This window comes from Atractosteus spatula, chromosome 4 (assembly GCF_055471065.1).
Source record: "Atractosteus spatula isolate fAtrSpa1 chromosome 4, fAtrSpa1.hap1, whole genome shotgun sequence".
Classification (NCBI taxonomy): domain Eukaryota; kingdom Metazoa; phylum Chordata; class Actinopteri; order Semionotiformes; family Lepisosteidae; genus Atractosteus; species Atractosteus spatula.
Window position 1 is genome coordinate 31779501 of NC_142709.1, and position 22073 is coordinate 31801573.

At 34.9% G+C, this 22073-nt stretch overlaps 1 protein-coding gene across 1 annotated transcript; it reads right to left on the reverse strand.

Moving 5' to 3' along the window:
- Positions 1 to 10473: 10473 nt before the first annotated feature.
- On the reverse strand, positions 10474 to 20811 carry shox (shox homeobox). Its single transcript, XM_088913770.1, has 5 exons — positions 20457 to 20811; positions 18234 to 18442; positions 14206 to 14263; positions 13737 to 13825; positions 10474 to 10928 (listed from the first exon to the last, which is right to left on the reverse strand). The coding sequence occupies exons 1-5, from the start codon at positions 20707 to 20709 to the stop codon at positions 10683 to 10685; spliced, it is 855 nt and encodes a 284-aa protein (XP_088769896.1). The 5' UTR covers positions 20710 to 20811; the 3' UTR covers positions 10474 to 10682.
- Between the last annotated feature and the right edge of the window lie 1262 nt (positions 20812 to 22073).

Consider the following 22073-nt stretch of genomic DNA (forward strand, 5'->3'; position numbering starts at 1 on the left):
GAGAGTGTGTATGTGATACGAATGAAGTGTGAATGATACTTACCTTTTTTTGTTTCCTTAAAATCACTGCAGTGTTTCCCCCAGTGGAGTATTGTATTGTGTTGATCAAGATGGCCACCAGTCACCTTTCCCGTTTGTAGTATCAATTGAATCACAAATGATCTTAAAGGGAAAGGTTACTGGTGAGCCATCTATAAATAACAGATGTAAGGTTATTTGTTTTGTTTAAGTGGATATATAACTGTTGCATGACTCTAAAACATTTAAGTTTTTATGGATGGTTAAATACTTTATTTTGATCAAACTGCCCATCTCTGTTAAACGTCTGTTAAAAAACATGAGCGAGTCCCTTTAAGAGGATGGTCCTTGGAGAGGAGGGACTATAAAAGGGACTGGGAGAGATCAGTATGGAGAGGGTGTCTTGGAGGGAAGGTGTGCAGAGAGTACTCCCGTGAGGGTTTTTTTTTGTTATCCCTATTTTGATGGCAATAAATCCAGTTTTGTTTGCATTTGAAGACTGCTGTTTGGGAGTTTCTTTTCTTTTGAGCCAAACCTGGTCGCTTGGCAGGTGACAATGAGTCACCTCCTTTCTTCCTCCAAACATTGTGTTGCTTTCTTCTGTGAACAAACTTATAATTTGGGTTCGTCTAACAGTAGAACTTGGTTGGAAAACTCATCTGGTTTACTCAAGCGTGCAAAGGAAGACACCAACTGGCTTCTTACTTATTATTTACTTTATTAAAGAAGCTTTTAGTTTTCTGTCCAAATACTTTTATCTGTATTTCTAAATTGAAGTCTTTATGCAGAAAAAAGAACAATGGGCACAAGGCAAAGTGACTAACAATGTTGGATCATTTAGTTTTCCTGGGCAGATTTGGTTGTTGTTTGTCATTTTTGTGCACTGTCCTACAGAGCCCGAAGGATAACATATCCAATATTTCATTTAACGACTGTTAAGGTACTGCGGAAGAAAGTGTTTCAGTGTTAGCTCATGGAGCTTCACAAATCACACCTTATTAACCACTGTTTTTCTTGATTAAGCCTTACTCATAAATGTGCCATAATTGCATGGCTGCAGTATAGAACATAACACTGTTATTAAACAATCAATCTTCATAATTGACCTCATGTTGGTATTCAGTTTTGAAAAAGGAAAGGACCGAGGTTGTCATGTGTCAGAGAAATGGAATGCTGGTCTATGGTAAGCACATTCAGTCCATTTAAACATTGCACATTATAAATCAACTATAACTTATAAGATCAGTGTGCAATCAAACATACATGGAGAACTTTATCTCTGCTCTACCTGTTCACATAAGTAACATCTCAAAATTGCTTTCTAAGTCAATTTAAAACAAATGGCCATCACCCTTATATATGTAGCTCTTTTAAAGCAATGTTTTGGGAAATTAAAATCAGAAGCTTGTGTGTAACAGACACAATGATTATTTATATTTGCTTTTGACTATGTTTGTGTTTGTTTTTGTTTGCGCTCTATCTGCAGCTTTTACAGATAACTTTCTGTGAAAATCTAATGCAGAACCGATTAAGTTAAAATTGACAGTAATTGCGAGCAATTTTCGTGAAAAGGGGAAAAAAGTGTTTTAATCAAAGGAAAAAGATTGTTTATTGCGCAAACACATTCTTCCCAAATGTCATGTCAAAGCTGTATTAACAGGTGAGTCAATACCGCATTTGAAAGATTTTTTATGAATAGCGCCTTCTGTACAGCTGAAGCAGGGAGGGTTTTTTTCTAATGTAAATGGTATCTGAAACTGTGGCTATAAGCCTGTTCAAACAAGATGAGTTGTATCACTGTTGTAATTCCATAACCACAAATTAATTGCCTGATTGACCTGCTCTGTAGTAAAAAAAAACATTAAAAAGACTGAATCATTCTACTAGAAACAGTTGCTCTGAGCGTTGGTTGGGTGCTATGATTGAGACATCATGGGTTCAGGTCTGGGTCAGGTTACTATCTGATTGTGACAGCAATTTCTTGGCTGGTGCAACACACTGGTAAGTGCCACCAGGGGGAGACATTCATCTCATTGCTGTCAGCAACCAATGAAATTGTATCGCAGTGACATCACTGAGAAACACTCCAATCCTCCAATCAGGACTGAACCTCCTGTACATCACCGTGGAGCTTGTGGTATGTCAAAAAGATAAACAGCTCCACAGGTAGGAGGATGGAAGAGCCCATTTGCACTTTTTTAAACCAAGATGAGGAGATAGTTTGGTGATTCCAAACAGGGTGGGTATTTAATAAAACATTACTGGTGATGCTAGATTCTAAAAAGAAGTAATCAAAAAGTTGATGACCAGTGATCTGCAAACTCTCAGTGCTTATGAGCTTAATATGTAAAAATATATGAGTAAGTGCTTCAGTATGCACTGGCTGCAAAAGAAATAGTATAGACCCTAAAACACCCGGAAAACTGTTTCTTCCTTTTTTTCAGCATGGAATTCTTCATTTGTTCCTATGTAAAACAAATGCTTGATTAGTCTATCTTCAATGAGGTAATGATGAAAAAGATTAATGTTTGCAATTTTTAGCTCATACCTTTATTTTCTTAAAACAATTTACCGTCTTATTACTCTTGTTCCACAATGATCACAGAACAGTTTTGTCTTTTAGAAAATACTTCAAAGTCTCTGTAAACATGGGCTCTACAAACATGTACAAGCACAGTCTGACCATGACTTCAAACAATAATCAGATATAAAAACCTTAAAGTACCAATTAGCCACCAATTATTTTAAAATATTCTAGAAAACATAGGTTGCCTAAGGGTTAATACTAATCTGTTGTTATTCCCCTTGACATGACTCCTTCCACCATGACCACTAATAAAGATATGTTATTTATAAAATATGCACCACTCTTTCATCATTTCTGCTTTTTACATTTCTGATCAAGCAGGGTAATTGTATCCCAGAATGGAAGTGGTGGTATGTTAAGAGCAGCGGTTTATCCTCTGGACCAAAATATATATCCACAGCAAAACTGTATTTTGCAGGAGCTTCAGCTGAAGATGAAAAAATTACTTGATAGCTGACATGGGTGCCTTTCACAAATAATCATCTTGATTCTTCTTCTTTTTTTTTCATAAGCAAAGTGTTAGGCTTTTTACATACATAATTTACAGGTCTGAAATTTATCCAAATACACAGTAACTGCATGTGTGGGTTTAAATCCAAAAGAAAGTCCACAGGGGAGGGTGAGAGGCTTATTCTGACTTCTTAGAAGAATCACAAGAATCGGTCCAAAGAGAACAACAACTGAAAAGGTGGTCATGATTTTAGTTAAAAATGGTAGATTTTAGCTCTGTATGTTCTGCTCATGGTGCTCATGGTGCTTATTTATTGTAACTTAATTGTTAGCAATTAAGATAATTTAAATTGTAAATAGTTGCCTAAGTATTGTATTTATACAATGTTTATACAATGTTTTAAGAGAGTAATTATTCTGTTTTTCTTTTTGCTAAAGGTTGGGCTAAATTATTTTCAACATTACTAAAATATGCAAAATTTTAGCAATGGAAAAATGAAAAGTTTGATTTGATGCCATTTAGAGTGTTGCAAACTTTCTCAAACTTATACTTCCTTAGCCCCAAGGGAAGCTACCCTGAAAGGAATGTTCCTCAGAATATGGTTTCACTTTTCATAAATTAACTTAACACCATCCATTGTTTTCAAGAGGCTAGCGAAAAGAATACCAGTATTTCATGTTCGGCGTTTTCATAGTATAATCCCATATTTACAATGGGCAGTCATTACTGAACAGCAAAGTAAAGGTTTCAACCTAGCAAAACACTGTAACTTTGAATTTTTAGCCTTTCTCTTAGAAATTAGGGGGAGAGTTAACAAATTAGAAAGAGGAAGAGTGATATGGAGCTTTTTTGTCTTTCACCTTGCATGCCATTCTTTTAATTAACTTTTTATCAGAAAAGCATGTCTTTCTACTGAGATAAACGCTTCATTTTGACTGCATTTTTCATACTGTTAGGTGAAAATGTTTTCATAGCATTAACATGTTAGTTTTAATATAGTTTTGCACTGTGGTTGACTCCAGATACATTTATAGGCATTAGCCAACAAAGCAAAACCTAAGCTGAACCAAAATAAACTCTAGTGAAAGACATCCTTTGATCTCTAGTCAGTTACAGTGACTTCAGCAGTTAGGGCCTATTATTTGCTTCTGAAGTTTCAGTGGGAGGCTGTTGTTAAAACTGCCTGAACAGGGCTGAAATTGTATTTTTTGAACCAGCAGAAGAAAACTCTACTTGTACACCCCTGCCTAATACAAGATAAATGAAATTTTGTGGATAAGCAAAAAAACACAGGAGGAAAAAAAGCATGGAAATTCAACTTGAAGATTAAAATGTGAGGATTAATTTTTTAAACTAGACCAAGAATTAATCTGAAACAACCACAAAAAATAAAATCAAAAATTAAATTTGGGAGAAATAGTTTCCAGACACTGGCAGGTATTTTCTATGGTCATAAAAGAGGCCCCACTTCAATTTTAAAGGAGTTTATTTTTGGCAAATTCTTAGAACTAACGATCACTCTTTCTAATGGTGCTTTTTTCATATCCCTGTAAGTGCTGTGCAATGCAGGAAGAGAAAAAATGTATTTGAAGCACACAATGTTGCCATAGAGAAACATGACATTCAGAGACAATTATGAAATTGAAATTTAATAATGCTGTTTTCACACAACCTTCACAAATTTGACGCCCATATTTAAAGCTTTCTTTCATAGCTACAGGCATTGTTCTTGTATGTTTCAGATTCCGTTCGCTGAATATGCAGTTCAGTGCCTATTACACTGGAACAGATGCGATTAATATGAAAGTAAAACATCTGAATGTGTGTGCATATTTTTAAATGGAAAACTGTAGGCATATTTTTAATAAGACATCTGATTCAAGTGTAACTTATTTATGAGTGCTTTCGAGTTGATCCAAAATGTCAGTCAGCACTGCAGTGCAATGATATTTGTTAATTGTGCTCACTTCTATGTCCTTCTTTGTTCTATAATAGGCGAAACCTTCATTGACAAAACTGTACATGACCCAGAGCTAGTAAGTAGGTTGAAAAGAGAGCATAAGACAATAGTTTTTCCAGAAGCAAGAAAATGGAAGGAAAAAAGGTACGATCCTTTCAGGAATGAACAACATAAAAACTGCTGCAAAAAATATATATTTTAAAAATAGGTCTTCTTTTACATCATGTGATGATATTTCCTAAGCAACTGTATTTCATTAACTTTATGATAGGCTTTAATAATGAATCTCAGACTAAGCACAACTGCCCAAATTTGTTCAAAATTCCATCCTACCTTTCCGAGAAATGTTGTTGTCCCTCAGCATTGCCTCTTGATTGTAGGTAGAAAACAGACTTTCGAAGTCTTCCAAAGTTAAAGAAAATTTAGATAATATGATCAACACATCCTGTATCTACTACAGCTTTTCAGATCTTTTAGTGATTTGGGCCTGGGTGGGAAGCCTAACAAATACTACCACAGAGAAAATTGTACAGCTAAAGTACGAAAAGGCTATATTCATATTTATTGGTACCAAAGGATAGCCACTTTTGTGAATTAGAAATGCAGACACGCTGTTTCAAATTAGAATGTGGCTTTGCCCCCCTCTATCATGACAATTAAGATTTCAAAACAAGAAGCAAAGCAGCAAAAAAAGAAATGTTATACAGAGTAGGACATCTGCAAACTGTAACGCCTTAAATACTATATAAAAGTGTGTGTATGCATAAAATATATCTCAAGCATGGGAATCTGCTTCCAAAACTGCGTTTGCCAAGCCAGAATGATCTGTGGCACTGGGATAGACTTTACTTTTCACTATTTATTATTTTTTTCCTACAGTACATACTGTATACTCCCCAGTCCACTTTTTTTCTTTTCTAGCAGTGCTAGCAAATTCTTCATTGATAATCTTCTGCAGTCTACAGTGCACTCCTGCCTTTGCAAGGGAATAAGATGACAGTTTGTTTTTAATAAATGATACAGTAGCAATCTTGGTTCCTTTGTCCTTTACGTCTTACCATTGTCATCTCAAACATCAATCCGTCATTTTGCCACCTCCTCCTCTACCAAAAAATAGTTTGCAGAACAAATAGTAACAAAAAACGTTGATATTAAAATATGAATTGCTCTAAGTATTTCCTCTGCAATCATAATTAAAATAAATCAGCAAGAAAAGAAAACATTATAATTGTGCTTTCAATGGCAAGACAATAAATATAATTAGCTGGCCTTTGCAATCAGAAAAAAAGAGTGCTTTGTTTCAAACAAAATAAAAGACCTGTGCTAAAAATAGTGCTTTATTACAGCATTAAATGTTAAAAAATGTTCAAGTTCCTCAGGATACAAAGGGCAGCCAACTGCCCTGAATAGCCAAAAGAATTTATGATAATTTAAGTGGGAATTTATATCAATCAAGTTTCTCCACCTCCATGCCAGCAAAATAACTGAATTGTTTTGCTGGATTGTTAAAATGTATACCATATCCTTTGCGAGTGCAAACACATCATACATACATCTCTTCCACAAACAACATTGAGACTAGCAACTAAAGACAACATGGGACTTTTTACTTGCTGTCTTGTTGTAATTATGACCTTAATAAATGCCTCAAAAAACTAAGAGACAATGCTGTATCTGGCAACACTTTGTCTTTAAAATAAATGCATGAATATTGTCAGGATGATTGTGAGTTAAAACATGGTCACAGGCCTTAAAGTCACGGCTACCTTTTCAACAGTTATCAGTCTGATCCTGTGTCATTAAATTTTGATGTATGACTTGTCGGGGTACAAATTAAACGGGCAGCAACCTTTTTTTGGTACTAGATTAACAGGAAGCTCTGTGACTGTTTCCCAAATGTTATTCAGACAAGAAAGCATTATGCTGAATGCTATAATTACTCCATGTACAGACATCTGGAATTAGGTTTTTAAAGGAAACTAATATACATCAAAAATGTAGACAGTTGCAATGCACAAAAGAAAAGTTTCAGGTGTGCCAATTGTAAAAAGTGCTAGACACATTTAAAACACAAATATACAAAGGGCCAAATATGCAGTATTTTTAAAAAGTATTTAAAGGGCTACACTACTTGGGGGGAGGGGGGGGAATCTCTCAACCCATCTCGCAAACATTTATGAAATCCAGCATTTTATTTCTAAAAATGTTGATTATCTTCCCTATAATTTACTCACAAAATACTGTACTGTACATCTCAATCTTGCTTTTGCCTGTAAATTTGGATTCTTTAGGAGGTTATACAGTTTCTCTCCAACATTTTTTAATGTTGAAAATATAAAATCTCTTGTGATGTCATGGACTGTGAACCTAGTTACTGCATTTGTTTCTCCTTGAGAATGTTTCCAGTTAAGACTGTAGGAATTCTGATCATTCGTGTGAAAAGGGTAAAAACATCAGCACAAGACTGATGTTGTTATTGATTCATCCTTCACCCAGCTCATTTCAATTATTGGATGAATCTAGTATAATTGTTGTAATCCATTTTTTAAAATCACTGGTTTTACTCATTTTAGTTATTCCATTTTTGTGTTCTTCCACCAGCGTTTACAAATAGGCTTGAACTAGTTCACTTTTCTTGTGAAGGCACATTCACTAGGCAAGTGCATCTTTTATAAAAATACAATTTAGACATAAAATAGCATTAGACGGCAGTACAAATACTTATAACTTTATTAATAGTTTACTTGTACAAGATGTACATTCATATTGTGTGATTCAACAACAAAAAAACACCTTTTAACTGAACTGTATGTTGAGTCCATGTTTAAGCATGCTTGCGTAAATCACAAAACTAAAAAGAGAAATAATAGTAATAATAATGTTGGATACAACAGGAACTGTGGCGCCTAAAGTAAATATAGACATGTTTGAAAGGATTTCTTACTTTTTCTTTCCATCCCTGAAATGTTTGTAAACTCAGACACACTACATTTTATGCAAACATTGTACTACAATCACACGTTCCGTTCAAAAAGGTTGCAAAAGTAACATTTTAAAAAAATATAAAAATAAATGCAAAGCCATGTAAAAATTTACACTCATAATTAAAATATTCCTCATTTATAAACTTTCAAACAAAACAATAAATAAAAGCACCCATAAATTCAATCATATAAAATGGAAACATTGCTAAATGACTGCTAAGATGGCTTGTGAAGAGAGAAAAAAATTGGTTTCACAACTAATAATATATTGTTAGAGGTAGACCTGTACTAGGATCAGTATTGTTCAAAGGCAATGGTGAAGTATTGACAAAGCAGTCCATTTCATTTTTGAGTGGAACATACAGTAGTTATTAGCATTTAACACCCAGCCTAAAATAAAACTGTTAATACTATTGGTTGAGATTTGTACGTATCAAAGTAAAGGGACCCTTTAATATAAATAGCCAATTAAAAAAATGTAAAGTAAAAATAAATTGACACCCTCCAATATTACATTTCTCATTGGGTTTTAACTTGATGTTGAATAAAACAAGCATGTTTGTCTTTCTTTTCAATATTACTTTTAACTTGTGAGGAATTTGTTATATAATTACTGAACTTGCTAAGTAATTACAGTAATTACAAAAAGCTCATTTTCTTATGAAAAGGTATGATGGAAATTTATACCAGGTATTAAATAAAAGTAACTCACAAAGCCCCTGATAAGCTGTTCACTTTAATAGAATGCATCTTAAAACTTTGGTGGACTTCAAAATGGCTTAATTGGTGTCAATACTTTAAACAGTTGTTTATTAGTGTTTTCAGATCCTAGTCCTTCTGCAATTGAACTGTACAACAACAAATAAAAGTGCTTTGTCTACCTCAACAAGTTATCATTGATTATTTGTTTCTGTTTATGTGTACAAAACTATGTTTAAATACCACCAAACTCCAGGAGTTATGGCACATGATTGCTTATGAATTAATACAATTTACATCTCTTTGAAAAAAAGTTGTTGGTTTGGCAAAGAAACTCATCACATTGATCTCAGTGCCAAAAAAATGCAAGTTGCTGTTTTTTTATCTCATTAACAATTTACTGCTATTCTGACTAAACGTTTTTAGAAATATTTACAGTATTGCACTTTACTGCACATAATTGCATTTCAGTTAAAATGTTGCTTCATTTATATTTAAAATTAAATAATTGCAGTTACCCTTTGTCCTTTTTCAAACATGTCTCTCTACTGCCTTTTAGAACATAACATACAGAACACAAGAAGGTCATTCGACCTACCTAGCCCGTTTGGTAGTTAGTAGTGAATTGATCCAAGAATCTCATACAGCTTTTTCTTGAAGGAGTCAAGAAAATTGATCAGCTTCATCAACATAGGTGGGAAGTTTCTTCCACACTCCCATAACCTTTGGGTAAATAAGTACCACCTGTTTTTGGCTTAAATGCACTTCCATAAATGAAGAGTCAAATGCCTAGCTCTTGGCATAAATGGCATCAGTGAGACTCAAACCCATACCTCCAGAGAGAGCACAGCTTTAATCCAAAATGCTACCCCTTTCGGTGACACTGAATAGGGTTTGCAGATCTCAGCATGTGAGCCCAATCTGCACTGTATTTTCCCTCTCATTTAAAAGTAGCATTTGCTTGTAGCATGGACTGTAAACAACGAGAAACACAACCTGAAGTGCAACAGCTATTCTTACTTAATTTCCCAGGTCGAAAACATGACTGGTTGTAGCGCAAACATGATCGTAAAAGTATTCTGAATGTACATTGACCCTGGTGACACATATCCAGCAGAAATACAGCAAACAAAATTCCTCCCCCCAAAAAAAGAAAGAATCAAGCACATTGCCAATACTGCTGTGTTATTGCTACTTCCACCACATCCACAGCTCAAAAAAATAAATAAAATAAAAATGAGAAACCTTTGCAGAAGATTTCATTAGTGGAAGATTTTCATGGCAGTGATTAACAGAGTTGGACACATCTCAGGTAAAATGGAGGCCAGCCCCAAATACTGTACGTCTTTACTTCAATCGGACACATGCACTGGTCAGAGGCAGGAACACAGTGGCTGGCGGACTATGGCCATTTTTGCAAACGTGAGCATACAAGGCCTCAGTGTCTTTCTGTCCACACAGGTTGTCTTTAAGTATGATTCGGGTTCTTGCTTTCGTTGGTCTCTCTCATTAGGTCTTTTGTTGGTTTATGTTTTGTGTTTTTAAGTCTTCACAATCTTATATGCAGGTCATGACTCCCGATGTCCAGACATTTCTGCATGTTCCTCGGGCTCTGTTCTTTCAAGCCAAAGGTGACCATAACGGGCTATATCATTTACCTTCAGTCGAGTCTTGCCTGTTGGTTTAAATGAGAAAGGTGATTTCATTGGCGTTAACATATCATCTCTACAAGTTCAGGTGGAAGAAGGCTCCACGGCCGAAACGTTGTGTTCTCTTTCTTCTTTTTTTCAGCATGGAATAAACCTATTACTTGTTCCTTTGCATCTCTACAAGTGGTTGTTTTGGCAGCTGGTTCTGTGACAATTTTCTTTGTAGTTTTTTTTTTCTCTTTTAACTGTGTGTGTGTCATGGCCTTTCCAACAGACGCAGTCTTGTGTGAGAAGCAATTATGAAAGTTCGCAGCACCGCAGAAGCCCGTGGAGGTCAGAGTCCCAGCGCCTCGGCGTGCTTTCGTGCCTTGAGTCTGAGGTCAGCGATACTGGAGTTCTTGCTGTTGCTCTTGGCGGCCGCGGCGACAGCCGCTGCAGCGGAGGCGGAGTCTGCGAGCGACGCGATTGGTAGTCCGAAAGGAGGGGGCGGGAACATGAGATAGGGGGCGTGTGCAGCCAGGTGAGGGTGGAGGTGAGGGTGGGTGTGTGTCACTCCTTCGAGCTGCAGCTGGGCTTGGACCTGCAAAAACGGATACAGATACCATTTATTTCCCGAGCCCCGCACCACGACATGAAAAGGTTATAATTAAACGCTGAAGACAGAGAGTGGCATAAGCATTTTCACTACCCTCTGTGTTCTAAATGCATGTTTTCTCTCAAAATATAATTAAGAGACCTATGTTTATTTTTAAATAAATACTTGGCACATTTAATTTTGATGTTAAATTATCCTTTTAAAAAAAGCTTTCATGAAACACAGGAGTTAAAGAAATAGAGCCAGCTTAATGATTTGTTTATAGAAATTCCCGCTTAATTATTAGCTGTAGTAAAAAAAACTGTATATTTATTCCTTCTCCTGGAACATGTCCATACAAGCATTTCTATTTGAGAAATTGAGGAGTGGGTAATATATAAGGGGGGAAAGAGAAGTATTTCTTGTTATAAAAATATTTTATAAGATACAAACAAATACAACACTAGTTTTTTTTTGTGACCACTTTTTTTCAGAAGTAGATTTTGTATTTGTCTTTACTTGAAGAGAATGTACTGAAATGTGACCATATATCAGCTTCACTTGAATGTGTACACAGTTCAAATTTAATTAAAGGGTTATTAATTTAAGAAATGACTCCACATCGCATGAAATGGAAAGAAGTAACAGACACGGTGGTTGTTACCTGGGAAAATGTTCAGCTAGCTGAACAGCAGAGACTATTAAAAAGCAAAATGCGCCTTTTTTAAAAAAATGAACATTTTAGTAGCATAAATTTGAACTGCCAAATGAGCAACCTCTTGCATAATGGAAAATTATGCCTCTTATTCCCACAACAATTACATGTTTGCGGCAGAAACATTCAACCCTCTGCAACAGAATTTACATTAGACCCTGGACAACACAGAAGGACAAGCTACCTGATTTCTGCTGCCTTTCTGTGCCTGCTGCATTGTGTGATTCCTCATACGTCACCAACATTTTAACACTGTTTCAGGGCTGCCGATTTTAAAGTTTTGGGGCCCTTTGCAATTCAGGGTTACATTATTGGCACTGGGATAACACTGTAGCCTTGTTTATCTACAAGGTAATTGCATACCAGCCTCTGTAGTAAGTGAATGAATATTTGGGTATAAAGAGCAGAATCTTTTTTTTTAGGTTTGCATTACATATAGAGAAATACATTCAATGAGCAATTAACTCATGCTGCTTAAGAGCTAGGGCAACAGGTGGATGACTTTTGAGAGAGATATAATTTCCAGTTTGCACTAGTACAGGTCATTCAGTGTCCACCCTCATTCTGCCAGTGCAGCTCGTTGCCAGTAACCGCTGTTTCTATCTTCCTCCGTTTTACATTTCCTTTCATCTCCCTGCACTCACTTTTCTGGGAGCTTAATTAAGTGGCGCTTTTGTAGGAGATGAAGACATTTTCCATTTGGGCTCTTCAAGCAGACACCAAACCAAATGTCACCCAGTCTTCTTAATCACATTATTTAAAAAAAAGAAATAGAGCCATATTAATAAAAAAGGGGCTTTGGCTGAACTTTGATTTATACCGTGATACTTCCCAAAATAGAAATGTCTTTGAACCATGAATGGGATATTTGGCAATCTACTTATTTGTACCATCTGTTTAATACTCTTGACTTAAAATACCTATAGTGTTTGCATCGCCAATACTAATCTAAAGTTGGCCAACATATCTAATCTGTAGCTGACCGGTGCCCAGATGCCCTATAGGAGAGCCTACACAGTGACTCTAATATACAGCCATTCATCATCAGAAAGCCACTCATTCCTGGCTGGGGTCACGGGTTCCTGGAATCTATCCTGGAAACACACGGTTCAAGGTGGGACTGCATCGTGGACGACATGCTTGTTTCTCTCAGGGCATACGGTGATAATTTAGAGACCTAATAACCGAGCCAGCATCTCGCTGAGAGGTGGGAGGAACCCAGATTACCTGCGAAAAGTATGTGCAGACAGAGGGGAAGCATACAGACTCCACACGGAAGGTGCACCAGACCAGAGTGAAATACAAAGAAAGCCTATGAGCTGTGTAAGGCAATAGTAATAACTACCATGCTACTATTGAACCTTCTCTTCCTATATATACACTGTACTCTACATCAAATGGAATACTGCCTGTACTGTATATCCCTTCTCTGATTACATAATTTGAAAGTGCTTTGCATTTCAGCAGTGCGTTTTATATGTCCTGTCTTGAAAAGAACCCATTGCTGTTCTGAAATTATAAGTGAATGGTTCGATGTGCTTAAATATAGCTGTAATTGTACTAAATTTGGGGGGGGGGGGGGAGATAGGTCTAACAGCAAAGTCAAGAGCTCCATTTTTGTAATCATACAATTACTTTCATACAAGTCTCCTTTTAATGACTATGCATCTGGCAATGTGATATCGAGCATACCACAGAGATTGAGCATACCCCTGAGTTTAAACAAAGCAAATGTCCATATTCATAACCTTAAAGAAGACTGATTCGTCAAAGAATACCCTCACGTATGTTAATATAATACCAGTACTGCATTTCAGTTTTCAGCTAAATTCCAACCATGAAGTTTAATGCGAGTCAATGTCATGGGCCCATTATATTAATTGTCTTACAAATCCTCTCATAAAAGTTGATCTAAATTAGGATACAGTTACAGTAATGCACCCTATTTATTTCCATTCAAGAACGTAAAGGTGATTTTCATCTGCAAAAAATAAAGGTTAATATCATTTTTGGACCTCGACATACAGAATTTGACATGACAAAATAAATGCACCTGCTTTTTCTTATCGAAACTGCTGAATGTGGACAGAAATAAATACCTGTTGGAAAGGCATTCTTAAAGCACCCATATTCACGTAAGGGGCGACACGGCAGGCATCCAAATGGCTAGCTGTACCCAAAATGACACCTAAAGAAAAATGATGTGTCTGTTAAGCAAAAATGAATGTACAATTTAACATGCTCTGTTTATGAAACTGTTAAAAAGTGGTTCCTGAGCATGCAGGGTTTGGTCGTGTTATGCCTGTTGAGAACTCTGATACAAAAACGCAAGCCAGCACAGAACGGTAGTGGAGGTCAAACGCTGAGTGCGCTCTCGCTCATTCTTAACATCATCCATACTCGACATGCACGGAATACGAAAATAAATTGTCTATTTTTTTCTCAGAATCAGGTATATCAAAGCCTCCGGGTTTGTACAATCATATTATCATTTACTCGTAATCGTGTGTTAGGACGTAAATCTTTAATCACACAAATCAATACAGATTCAAAGTCACATTAATGTACCTTTGTGCATTTGGTTTTCTTGTTTTCGACATTTAGCTCTTCTGTTTTGAAACCAAACCTAAAAAATAAAAGGCCATTGGAAACTGAAGTGAAACTGGGTCGATGAGCATGAATTTGAATCAATTTGTCATTTAAAAGAAGATAAATGAAGCACATTTTCAGTTACATCGTCATTAATTTGAAATACAAATGTAAGTAATTCAATCAAGCAGCAGTCGAAGTCACTCATATTAAATTCATAAAGTACTTTAGATGATAAAACTATAAATTACACTGTGCTATCTAACTTCAATTTCCTAACCGCAAAAGGGACTACTGAAATGTCGTTGTTGTTATTATTTCCTTAAGTTTAAGATTTTATTGTGTGTGTGGAGGAAGGGGGGGGGGGTGGTAGTTTATCATACGTGCCACTTAAAAAGTCTTAGCGAAGCGCAAAATTGAACATTGAGGGTGTATTATATTGCTTTTTAAATGTGGTAATTAATGGAAACTATACTGATATATTTATTACCTTAAGTACATTCGACAAATTTATTTTTTTTTTCTGATTAAATCTATAGGAAGCCACAGAATCTCAACCTTTGATGTTATTCTTACCAAAAGATCATATAGTTAATGAATATTAACTTCCCTTCCCATATCACACTACACTACCGTGTTTCCCCCGACTGCTTTAATGATGGTCATTTGCAAGAGAGTAATTAGTGACTAGAAAGACTTCAAAGGGCATTGTTTAATCACCCAAGGTGCCTGAACCATTTTTACACTGTATAAATTGTCGAAACCACAACTCAGTAGTGAAGCAATTATGCATATGTCAATAAAATATACAGAATTGCATATTTTAAATACATTGCGTTAGACCAATTATTATACAGCTTAGCGGACGATGAAGTACAATCTAAAAAGCTATTACCTATTTTTTCGTACATGAAGAACAAAAATGACTTCAAAATTTTCACTTTTAAAAAACTGATAACACCATCGCGGAGAAAGCTGCTCCATGGAGTAATGATAAATATTGCGATTATTCTGATAAAGTTTGGCCATTCTCTGGATACTAGAAATGATATCACAGACAATTTGTTCACATTTATTTTAAATGAAGTAAGATTAAACAACAATTAGTCTGTAAAAAGACATTAGGTTATTATTATCATTATTATTATTATTATTATTATTATTGTTGTTGTTGTTATTATTATACTATATCGGGACTTTCATAATGCTAATAAATCAACCGTTTTTCAGCTCAGGATCAATTCCAATTAGCCATGAATATGCTAAGCAAAGTGAACTACACTGGTTTAGACAGTTATTTCTTCATTAAGGATCACTCAATGATGCGCTTCACAAATACTCTAATCTGATTTCCTTTTGATTTTTATTAGAGACAGTGAATAATGACATTTAATTTAGCTCTGCACCAGAAACCAAAAGATATTAGTCGTAATTGAATTACTGCCTGCTCCTCACTTCGGTCTCATAACTTTCAATTAGACTTGTGACAGCTGGTTGGTGGGGGCTCTCTGTACAGCACTAAAAATATGGGTTAATATGAGCTATCTACCACAGGACTTACAATTTACTTACGATAGATTTTCAGTGTAAATTGAAAATATGTCCCTTTGCGGCTGACATGAAATACACCGCAATTTTAGACTATCTGAAAACTGCGAAAGAACCTTTTTCAGTCTGCAACAAATGTAGCTATTCGAGTTTAGTTACACGTTTCATTTTTATTCGTATTGTTCGTAGACTGACCGTTGTTCTCTTTTGTTCCCCGACATTTTTAATGTGTGTTCCCATGAATTCATGTCCTTTTCATTTTTAGAATAACCACATTTCTAAATGTCGTGCTGGACAAGTGTCACGAAAAGGATTGCGACAGTGCGTCTACTTCCGATTAATATACAGAACAAGCAATATCCCACTGAAAGTGTAACGGGAAAAATAAACTATTCATAATATACATGTATATTATGGGAGCAGTATATAAAGCCAATGGCTAATACTGCTGACATAACGCTGGAGACAGAGGTGGCTGGAGTCTGTCTCAAAGCAACAGCTCAGTCTCGATCAGTTGTGCAGTTAGATCTATCTGTAGTATATAACTTTTAGCGCGTTTAGCGGGCAAATTTCAGGTTTCCTTTTATACTCACAGGTGAAATTCCCAACGGTCTACGTTGAGCAATTGCTTTAATGGTTATGATGGTGTTTGTTGTTTATATTGTTGCAAATAAACCATAAAAACAGTAAGGTAGCAGTAAAGTAACATATCATTGTCACAGGGGGCAGACAGTATTGTCGTCATTGCTACATTTTTGTGTTTTGGTACTTCTGCCGATTCACTTTCCATTAGAAATCTCAGAAAAGATAAAGAGGTTATGTCCAGTTTGCATTCATTCGGTGTAATATTTTCCAGTGATGTGTGTATATTAATGAAAGTGTTAATTAATTCTGTCCAAATTAAACACAACATAAAAAACAATACAATAAATAATTGATCATTTTGCATATCATTTCTATTACTGATGCTGTTGCTGTTTAGACTCCTATAGAGAAAAATGTTTTGATTCTATATATTAGGGGGGGAAAGTTTTAATCAAAGGTTGTTACTCCAGTTGTTTTGACACAGAAGGACAGCCTGTATTAAAAGCCACGGTTTGTATTTTTCTAGTAGTATATTTTAATTATTCATAAGGTGCGAGTTACAAGCTATATGCCCTTACAATCAGAAAACGTGAACCGCAGCTTTGACCTGGTTTCAGTCACACGGATCAAAATGGATTTACTTTATCCATTAAACAAGTTGAATTTGTGCAATTGATTTATTCTCATGAGCATACAGTGTTAAAAACGGAACACATATGAGAACAGTGGACATCTCTTACATAATTTCCTTTGAAAACTTTATAGAAGAATAACCTTTAATTAAAATCTAAAGAATAACTGTCTTGCCATTATCCCTTTATATCCGTAATACGTCTTTAATCAACTATAATAATTTATGATGTAATGATTCTCTATGATTTTAGTATAATGTTTGATCAACCAATTTTTATTATATTTAATATGCACATGTAATGTTATGTTTTTGCATAAAATGTTATGAATTGGTGCAAATGCTTATAAATTGCAGTGCTTTTAAAATGTATTATCCTTGAAAAATTAAATAATGAATAAAGCTAACAATATACAAATCTAAGTTGATAAATTGAAAAATTATATTTATAAAATGTCGGTATCAAACCCTACACTTATAAGAGTAACGACTTATTTTGGAGTAACAGATTTCGAGGATTTAATAACATTGTAGCATTAAATCGATTTTAAAAATCAATATACGTCAATAATTTACACGTTATTTAAATCCAGACAAGAAGACTCCATTGAACTTGATCAAAATGTTCTATTTGAGAAGAAAATGAAATAAGCTTAAAGCGTGTACAACTAAAGTCGTAGTATTTCATTTAATCCAACTCAACCCTAACATCGAAATGTTTCGGAACTTTTCCGTTGCAAAGCAGCACTTTTGCATGTACCTTTGTGTGTTACGAAAGTTGTAAAACTTGTTAATTTGTTGATATCTTCTGTTATCAGTACACGATAACAAACATTATAAAATTAGTAAAATAAACACAAATCCTTTCATCGTTGTCATATTTAAAGCATTTAAAACGGGCCCGATTGCAGTTTCAATAGTACAAATGCCTTTCTGTGCTTTCATATCTGCAGCTGAATGTGTAGTGTCCAACACAAATGCTCTAGTCTTAAAAGACTTTAGCTAACGCAGAAAAACTGTTCTTTGTTCCAAAGACATTGTTTATTCATCAAAACATTGTTACACTAACGCGTAATCAGTTATCAACAGTAATCACACCTTTTGTATGAATGTATTGGACGTTGGTCTACATTTTCCCCTAGATTCTATCTAAAACACTAGTTCTATGCCTTTAAAGTACAATATTGTGAATCTGTTGGCTATTATTAAACACGGAGGTGCTATTTTTAGAAATAAAGCTTACCTGAACCCTAGCCTCTGACAGTCCCAGTCTTTGACTTAGTTCCTCTCTCATGAAGGCATCTGGATAGTGCGTCTCATCAAAGAGTCTTTCCAGTTCATTCAGTTGCTCTAAAGTAAAATTTGTCCTACTCCGTCTCTGCTTTAGTTTGCTTTGTCCATCCTCATCTTCAGATTTCACTTCTTCTTTCTTCTCCTTGCATTCATATATTCCTGTGTAAGTAAAGCACATTCGTGAATCAAGCTCTCGTTGTCCACTTGTAGACCAGGCCTGTCCTGAAACATTGTTCCTGTAAATGTCTTACAGTACGTTCGATATTGTAGTGAAACTAGAAATTACCCGAGGCTGAACTGATTTAGAATACATCCTCAAACATTTGCGTGCGTACCGCACAATATCGTGAATTTAAAATTGCGGCTACTGACGTTTGCTTTGGGAATTCTGGTACAACATTTATGAAAATTAATATATAGTCATTGTTTTTAACTAGCAGATACTTATTTATCTTTCGGCAAAAAAGCTACCAAAATATTCATTTATTGAAGCGTGATAACGTTAGTTTTTTTATGAAATGAGAGCGAGGACGTCTTTTAACGTTTCGCGGAAGTCTAAAACTAAAATGAATTATTCTTGACAGTTTCGCAGCGAAAAATGATTCAGTTTTAACATCATGAAAGCTGTGTGTCAGTCACGACAGACGGGCCCAAACTTCTGCAGACTGTGTGCACTTCAAAATGCACATCATGACTTTTTTGACATTTTTAACAACAACTTATTTTTTTTTTATTATTGTTTGTTGTTGTTATAGCAATACCTCTTGTTTTGCTTTACACACAATTTAATGTGATGAAATACACTGGACAAAATCGTTTAATAAAAACGAACATTTTCATACTACAGAAAAATACAAAAATAGACTACAAATAATTTGAAAGAATAAGACATGTAAGACATATTTTGACTTGACTGTAATTTATCTGGTGATTAATTGCCTCCACTCTGAACAATCAAGCCTACACGACTTATTCGAATATATCATTTAATACAGGTAGTTGCTTCTTCTATACAGTATCAGCAATCAACATGAATGACATTTGTTAATATTTATTATTTTGTTTTTCATGCAAAGAATTTTAAATACTAAAGATATTTTAAAATATAAGCCTGTTTTAGAAAATATTTAGTCATATTTAAATAGCATATAGTACATTCTATTGCCCAGAATGCACTTTGTAAACCAGACTTTTTATACGGTTCTCTTTAATGCAGATTATGAATAGATCGCTTATTTTTGCAAGTTAATTAAATTAATATAATATTAATTTTGTTTGTTTTTTAAAATAAGCTGTTTCTTCTTTTGTTAACAGTTTATTAATTTGCATTAATGATAAATGAGCAAAAGAGAAATTTGGGACACTTTCAATTAAAATTTGATTAATTTACTTTTCACGATATTTCTACTACGTAAACATTTATGTTCTCTCTTTCGATAATAATTACAACTAAATTAAAAAACAATGTCACGTTGTTAGACTAAACTATAAATATCCTCACTTTTTTAAATCAAGTTATTTTCATATACTCAATCTGTGGAGAGATGTTTAGGAAAAATGCCTTATAACTGATTTGAATTGGTTCTGTTTTACAATGTCTGTACCTATACAATATTTGTATAATATCAAAATGTTGTTTGCTACACACCTTTGGGTATAAAAAAATAAAACACTCTATCATAGTAATATATACCCTCACAAAAGCAATAAAACCTCAGATTTGAAATAGAAGTTTCTATATCTACTCAGATAATACAAACTACTATGCTTCAGATTATCATTACCACTATATTAATCGTTTTCCCGTATTTAAAATTTAACAGATGACTACTTTGTGTTTTGAGAATAGCAGTTCAAAATGAACAGCACACCGCATAATTAAGAAAATACTTCAAACTCCATAAAGGCCGTGGAACAGAACGCCAAAAAGTGCCAACTGTTCCTAAAATAAGAGGAGAGAAATTATATCAGCGCATAGAGCTGTTCATTACCTATTGGTCTGCTGAAAGATGTATCGATAATAATGTCTTCACTTTCTGGAAGGACATCGGTCCCATGCACAGAATTGTTTATCGTCGCCTTCTCCCGAAACGCTAGGTTTCCAAGCGCTACCCACCAGCAACATGCAAACAAGCCACCGCCGAAACTGAACAGTGAATTAAAACAAAATTACCTTCCGAAGCCCTCGTTACATTGAACTCCTTCAGTTTTTCTTTTTCCAGCTCTACGTGGTCTTTGTAAAGGTGAACCGGACAATGGTTGCTGGTTTCAGTAATGTCCTGAAGATTTGTCTCCGAGTTCCCCAGTTCCCTGGCTCGTGCTAAGCCACTCTCCAAAACTTCCCTGTACGTGATACTCTCCTTCTTATTGCTTTCCTTGGCTTTCTGGTCGAAAGATTTGGAAACGAAGGCGGTAAGTTCTTCCATGGCTGTCTAGTGGTCCTGATCACAGAAATCCACTTTAAATTTACTAACGGTATATCGGTCCTTTGCCGGGCTCTACGAACGCAGTTATATTTGGGAGTAGAAGGTTAGATCACTCCTGCTGTTATGTCTGTGTTTTTGAGATCACACTATATATACATGGCTACCTCAGCCCAACCCCCATCTCTATGTCTTGAGCAATTACAGACAGCTCTACTGTCTGAATTCAACTTTCTGCAGCTTTTCCTGAAATCAACAGCAATGGTGTCTGTTAATTTAATTGCATTATATTGCGATGGCTTTAAGACACAGTAAAGCACACGGAGGATTAGCAATTTTTAATTAGTCTGGCTTTAATTTTATATGTATTGGAATGAGACGTGCATCACTGAATGTTGCTCTAGTAAAGTGACGTTAAATGTGTCATTGATATACATTGGCTATGTGCATGCAGCAATGTTTTGACATAACGCAAGTTATGAGAGAAAATTATTTGTATGTTAAGCAATTCAATGACATAAATTATGTCGACTCAGCGTTCCAAATAGGATGCACCTACATTAAATTACAGCAATGCAGGAAATATTCAACGGATTGACTAGCCTATTTAAAAATAATTATTTTTTACGATTTATTTGTTTATATACAGAATAAAATAAAAAAGTCGTCCACTGCACGAACATTTAATTTCAATTAGCCAATATCCTCATGATGCTGGGATTACAAATTTAAAAGCAAAGGCGACCGACGATTAAGATACTTAGTTTTAAAGTTACTTGCAAATATAATAATTTTATACATTTTATGCGAAAACTTTTAAGAAAGACATATTTAACTACAGTAAAAGTTAACTGAAATATATACATTGTATTGGGTGGCGGTGGATAAAATTATATGCTCAGTAAAAATAATCTCAAAACTGAAAATTGAGATTGAAGGTACTGTATGAATCCTGTTTTATTCAGATAGGTCTTGTGGTGGTCATTTGTCATCACTTCACAGTTTTACTTTACTTTTCATACTTAATAAATTGCAAGTTTTATTTTATAAGTACCGATGCTCGCAACAAAATAGCTTTCAATTACATATTTGAATTTCAATGAAGAACACATTAAACATTCCTCACAGTAAAAGGGTGTCAAAAACAGACATCGTTAATTTTCTGTACATTACAATGAGTACTGACGAAAACTATATTGCTTGTTTCTGTTTAGGTAAGAACAAAGCGAAGCATGACGGACGAAGTCTTCAACAACCCAAAGACGCGGTGATATTAACCTGTTAAGGTGCTATTTTATAATTATTAGTGGCAGAAATAAGAAGAATTAAGAAGAAGAATGAAGTATTATGCGTTTTATAAGAAATAC

Excerpts from the sequence above, each read along its gene's own strand:
- shox (XM_088913770.1), bottom strand. The coding sequence starts at position 20,709 with ATGGAAGAACTTACCGCCTTCGTTTCCAAATCTTTCGACCAGAAAGCC. Across the intron at positions 18,443-20,456 it reads TGTAACGAGGGCTTCGGAAG|GAATATATGAATGCAAGGAG; the intron begins GTAATTTTGTTT and ends TTACTTACACAG. Across the intron at positions 10,929-13,736 it reads TAAGAATGCCTTTCCAACAG|GTCCAAGCCCAGCTGCAGCT; the intron begins GTATTTATTTCT and ends CCGTTTTTGCAG.